Below are 6,320 nucleotides of genomic sequence, written 5' to 3'. Positions count from 1 at the left end.
GCCGTCGGCGAGGTGTGCGTGGACCGCGGTCGTGCGGGCGGGGGAGGGCATGGCCCTCATGCTGGGCAGCTTACGGGCCGCGCTCCTGTGCGCGCTCCTTCTGCCCAGTCTGCTCCTCTGGGTCCCGGGACTTGGCTGTGGTCCCGGACGCGGCTTCGGGACGCGAAGGCGTGCCCCGCGGAAGCTCACTCCTTTCGCCTACAAGCAATTCGTCCCCAACGTCGCCGAGAAGACCCTGGGGGCTAGCGGAAGGTCCGAGGGCAAGGTAAGCAGAAGCTCACCTCGATTCAAGGACCTGACTCCCAATTACAACCCGGACATCATATTCAAAGACGAGGAGAACACGGGAGCCGATCGACTTCTCACCCAGGTGAATTGCTCCTGATCTCCTTTTACAAATCGATTTATCGATGATCGTGGGAACGAAAGTTTCTGCAGATTTGTGAAATATTTCTTTGCATCTGAGCGCTATTTTTTAAATTTCCTTTAGTGATTTGTGTGGTTTTATCCTGATGCCATTGATCAGGAATTTCCTAATTCAATAAAATCGATAGTTTATTATCTGCTTTGGATATGAAATATCTTGGGATCTTCGTGGTGGATTACAACACAAATTTGGGATAAATATGAACGAAAGTTGCTCCCTTAAGCGTTTGTGTGTTACATGTTGTGTGTAAATACAGGTGTGCACCTGAATGCCAATTTTCTAACTTCAATATTTAAAACTTTTGTTTTTATCTGAATTATCTTGTTTCATCAGAAAGGATTATTTGGTGCCTATTTTGCAGTGATGTCCGGATGTTGTCCCGAAATGCCTTTCGCCGTTTTCCTCTTGCCCTTTGCTTTGCGTTCTAAGTTATATCCCAAGCAACATGGACTTTGCCCAGCTTTTTATAACGCAAGAACCTTTTATATGATTGTAACCATAACACCCCCACCCCCCCCCCCCCCCCCCCCGCCTAAGTAAGCTTTTGCAAGGTCGGGCAAATTGCTTTTTACTTTACCTTACTCTTCTAAATTTACTTTTATTTTTTATTATTATTTTTTACTTTACTATGAAGTTTCAAACTAGTTTAATTTGAACATCATGTGTCCATGGTAATGGTGTTATCTCTCACCCCACGTCTGCAAACCCATCCAGTGCTGCAACGACCCACTGAACTTTACCTTGCTCTTTTAACAATTTAATTTTTTTTTTTTTTTTTTTTTTACTTTACTATAAATTTTCAAACTAGTTTAATTTGAACATCATGTGTCCATGGTGGTAATGGTGTTTTCTCTTGCCCCACGTCTGCAAACCCATCCAGCGCTGCAACGACACACTGAACTTTACCTTGCTCTTTTAACAAAAAAATTTTTTAAACTTTACTATAAATTTTCAAACGAGTATAATTTGAACATTGTGTCCATGGTGATAATGGTGTTTTCTCTCGCCCCACGTCCGCAAACCCATCCAATGCTGCAAGGACCCACTGAACTTTACCTTGCTCTTTTAACAATTTAATTTTTTAACTTTACTATAAATGTTCAAACGAGTATAATTTGAACATCATGTGTCCATGGTGATAATGGTGTTTTCTCTCGCCCCACGTCCGCAAACCCATCCAATGCTGCAAGGACCCACTGAACTTTACCTTGCTCTTTTAACAATTTAATTTTTTAACTTTACTATAAATGTTCAAACGAGTATAATTTGAACATCATGTGTCCATGGTGGTAATGGTGTTTTCTCTCGCCCCACGTCCGCAAACCCATCCAGCGCTGCAAGGACCGACTGAACTTTACCTTGCTCTTTTAACAATTTAATTTTTTAACTTTACTATAAATGTTCAAACGAGTATAATTTGAACATTGTGTCCATGGTGATAATGGTGTTTTCTCTCGCCCCACGTCCGCAAACCCATCCAATGCTGCAAGGACCCACTGAACTTTACCTTGCTCTTTTAACAATTTAATTTTTTAACTTTACTATAAATGTTCAAACGAGTTTAATTTGAACATTGTGTCCATGGTGATAATGGTGTTTTCTCTCGCCCCACGTCCGCAAACCCATCCAATGCTGCAAGGACCCACTGAACTTTACCTTGCTCTTTTAACAATTTAATTTTTTAACTTTACTATAAATTTTCAAACTAGTTTAATTTGAACATCATGTGTCCATGGTGGTAATGGTGTTTTCTCTCGCCCCACGTCCGCAAACCCATCCAGCGCTGCAAGGACCGACTGAACGCGCTCGCCATCTCGGTGATGAACCAGTGGCCCGGGGTCAAACTCCGGGTCACCGAGGGTTGGGATGAGGATGGAAATCACTCTGACGAGTCGCTGCATTACGAGGGTCGTGCCGTAGACGTGACGACCTCGGACCGCGACCGTAGGAAGTACGGCATGCTGGCGCGACTCGCCGTTGAGGCCGGTTTCGACTGGGTCTACTACGAGTCCAAGGCACACGTCCATTGCTCCGTCAAAGCTGGTAAGAACATTCAGGTTTTCTTTTGACATTGAATTAGAAATGACCTTTTAATTTGCGGTCTTGTCCGTCCGTGGTGTTTCGTACGGGAGAGGGGCGGTGTTCGAATATAAGTAAAAAGTATATATCTTTTTTTAAATTTTAATTGTCGATTTAAAAATATATAAACCTGAAACTGCATATTTGTACATTTAACGGTTAAAAGCAGTGTTCTGTGGACTTTTGTGCGCATCTTGTTTGTGCAACTTTTGTGAATGCCCTTTGTATGTAACTAGACACTGATTTGATATCTCATTTGAGCTCTATGTTTATAATGGCGACGACTAACACGTGCAAATGAGCTTGTGTTTAATTGGGATTTTAATATATTTTTTACTTTACCAATCGGGTTCAGTTCATTCATTTTTTGCGTTAACGTTTTCATCACCTGATATCGTTAAATGCTATTTCGCACAAATTCCAAATTTTAAAGCTTTTGTTGTTTCCATTGGAATCGTAATCTTCTTTTCGCCTCTTGTGCGTTTGCATTAATATGTAAAATTAGGTTCAGTATATTATATTTGTATTAAAAATAGTTTAAAAAATTTTTATTTTTATTTTTAAATATATTTATATTTACATTTTGCCTGATTGCAGCTTTGATTGCAGATGAGAAGTGTTTTTTTTTTTTTGTTTGTTTTTACCGCTCCAATGTTCAGATAACTCGATGGCTGCGAAGACTGGTGGTTGTTTCCCAGGAAACGCTTTGGTACGACTGGAGGGTGGTGGCCAGAAAGCGCTGCAGGACCTCGCAATTGGCGAGCGCGTCCTCACGTTCGACTCCGATGGCCGTCTTATCTACAGCCCTCTAATTCTGTTCCTTGACCACCAAAGAAAGACGAAACTGTGGTACTACTCCATCCTTGCAGGAGAACCACGACGAGAACTCGAGGCGACGGGTGCGCACCTCGTCCACGTGTCTCTGGACCCTACGCACCGTCTCAAGCCCACCTTCGCCAGCCGTGTGCGGGAGGGACACTATGTGAGGGTGTTGAATGGCAACAACGAAACGTCGTCCCTTGCAAGGGTTCATGGTGTGCGCCAGGTGGAAGGAAGCGGAGCGTTCGCACCGCTCCTCTCCGAAGGCACCATCGTGGTGAACGACATCTTGGCGTCGTGCTATGCCGTTCTTGCGGATGAGACCATTGCGCATTGGGCTTTCGCACCTTTTCGTCTGATCCGTCACCTTTCAAGTCCCGTGCCGATCGGACAACATGGCAACGCAACCGAACAGCCTCTGGGAGTGCACTGGTACCCGCGTCTCCTCCACAGACTTGCCACGGTTGTCCTCGATGAGCAATGGATGCATCCCTTAGGGATGCGAGACTGAAGTCGGGGTTACGAAAGTGACTCCTGCGGGTTTCGATTTTTTTTCTGAAATGCTCTGCACGGAGCTTGTAGAATCCATATTTATTTTCTATATGATGCACAGTTTGACTTGAGTGGGCCTTTAACGGCTGTTTGTCCACGTTTGCTTTGTGGACACTATAATAGGGCGTATTTAATATTACAATCTGAAATGTAATTGTCTATTTTTTATCTGCCGAATGTCTCAAACTAATTCGGCCAAAGTATTTTGTTTACCAATCTGTGGGGGAAGACCAACAATAAGGATCACGTGAGTGTATTATCTTATAGATACACCTTTATTGGTTAAGGTTGCATGCAAAAGTCTTTTTTTCTCAATGCATTGCTATATCTTCTGTTTATAGATCACACTATTGAAGTTGTGCAGGAAATGTTTGTTTTTGTTTTTTTCCACTCCTTTGCCTCCTCACCCCCTCCAGTGAATGTGGTTGAAGGGGAAAAAAGTTCAAGTACAGTTTAAATAAATAAATGGGTTTGCTCATCCTTTGACTTGCTAAAAGTCCCCTCTTACTGCAACGAAGCATGGCTTTGAGCCTCTTTCTATTTCCAGGATTAAAATGTCCAAACCCAGACTTATCTTTTTTTTTTTTCTTTTTTTTTTGGTGGGAGGCTCCACTTGTAGCTGCTCTGAAGCTTGAAAGTGTTTTGTCTACTTTATGAACAAACTATACGCTTGACTTTGTCTTTTTATTTTTCCTTTTTAAACGCACTAATTCGTGCTCTTTTTGTCCTTTGAAGTAAAGTGCGTACTTTCCTATATGAATAGTATGATCTGAATGTAGCTGTCAAAGCATTCTTGCATTCCATCAAACTATTTGTGTTTTTTTTTTTTTGGTGAAAGTGGGGGTTGGAATTTTAAAGCATAAGCTGCTTCTGGTTTAAGATAGGGAAGCATTCGATTTTTCAGTACCAAGGACAGTACTTGCACTGAACAATGGAGGAGCTAGTACATAGTGCCCAAAAAAAAAAAAAGACATACATAACACCCACGACTTTAACAGACTGTGGTGTTTGCCCAAGTCTTTTATGACCGGGCTGACCTGACGTTTGAAGATGATTTTGGCAAGCATTTGTATAACTTTGAAAACACCCAATCTTCGTGAAAAACAATCTGAGGTCCATCTGCTAATGCTGCAGCAGATTGGAAACCCAGCTGGACGCCAATCTGACGAACGGTGGACTTGGTGCAGGTGCACCATTCCTCAGATGGGTGTGAAAGAACAACCTCGGAGCTCACTGGTACCCGTGAAAGCGTAGAGCATTAAAATAAATCAACACGTGCTTCCGATGTGCCAATTCCACAGTTTATATTGTTGGGTTCAAACCAAAACCAAAAGTAGACCACCATCCATCCACATATATTCAAACCAACACCAGACCACTCAACGGTAAGTGTGTTACATCTGCAGCATCCTGTCGGAGTGAATATTACACACCGACATCACACTCCATTACTGCTGTGGCTACCAGAAAGAAAGTGCCACATCAGGTATGTCCAGCAGGAAATGCCTGCCACACATTAACATGTTTGTGGTGTACAGAACAGTTGTGGGGATAGCCAGGAACAATTTAAATTTAAATAGTTTCTTCTGGTAAAAAAGTTACATGCACTCCACCTATTAGCTATGGGCCAAGCAGAGCTATAGCCCCTTGTGGGTGTTCCCTCTCTGGAGCAGACTGGTCGATAAAATTAATAATTAAATTATCGTCCCCAGTCTTGGCTGCAAGTGCAGTACAAACCTAAGGAGATGTTGGGGCCTGTAGCTTTTCTAAGCTCATGCCTAATAGGTGGAGCCAATGCAACTGATTAGCCAGAAGAGCCTTAAAAAAAAATTGTACGCCGCCGCCGACGAAGTCGCCAAAGGCATGTTTTCGGGTTGTCCGTCCAGCTGTTCGTCCTTCCGTCCATGATATGTTTCCGTTACCACTATAACTTGAGAACGACTGAAGGGATCAAACTTGATCAAAGTTAAAACTTGATACAGGTATCTATAATGATTTAAAGATGAACCGATTAGAGTTTGGGGTCATGAGGTCAGAGGTCATATTAGGTAAAATTCCTGTTACTACGATAACCTGTGAACCATTGATGATTTTGACCAAACTTGGTATAAGTATATATTATGATGCAAAGATAAACTGATTATATTATGTGGTCAAAGGTCAGAGGTTCCGTTCGGTAAAATTTTTGTTACCGAGCTAACTTGTGAACCAGTAATGGGATTTTGACCAAACTTGGTATAAGTATATATTATGATGCAAAGATGAACTGATTACATTTCTGCATGAAGATGTCAAAGGTCATGTCGGGTGAAAATGTGATACTTCAGAACGTTTGAAGGGATTTAAAACAAACTTGGTACAAGTATGTATATTGATGTAATAATGAGGGTGGAGGCATATCAGGAGACGTCAAAGAGTGGTATTCTAGGCTATCTATATAAAT

General features: G+C 42.2%; 1 protein-coding gene across 2 annotated transcripts in view; it reads left to right on the top strand.

Moving 5' to 3' along the window:
- Nucleotides 1-4,631, top strand: part of LOC137430301 (sonic hedgehog protein-like) — a 5,194-nt gene extending 563 nt beyond the window's left edge. For both annotated transcript variants that reach the window (XM_068121075.2, XM_068121076.2), the window contains 3 exons: nucleotides 1-370; nucleotides 2,209-2,470; nucleotides 3,166-4,631. The exon at nucleotides 1-370 is cut by the window's left edge. In XM_068121075.2, the coding sequence (XP_067977176.1) occupies nucleotides 50-370; nucleotides 2,209-2,470; nucleotides 3,166-3,836 (1,254 nt within the window). In that variant the 5' untranslated portion in view covers nucleotides 1-49 and the 3' untranslated portion in view covers nucleotides 3,837-4,631. The remainder of the gene's footprint in view (nucleotides 371-2,208; nucleotides 2,471-3,165) is intronic.
- The last annotated feature ends 1,689 nt before the right edge of the window (nucleotides 4,632-6,320 follow it).

The sequence above is a fragment of the Myxine glutinosa genome, chromosome 6, assembly GCF_964187855.1.
Source record: "Myxine glutinosa chromosome 6, kmMyxGlut1.1, whole genome shotgun sequence".
Taxonomy (NCBI): domain Eukaryota; kingdom Metazoa; phylum Chordata; class Myxini; order Myxiniformes; family Myxinidae; genus Myxine; species Myxine glutinosa.
The sequence above is the reverse complement of the archived record's forward strand: the minus strand, read 5'-3'. Positions and strand labels throughout refer to the sequence as shown.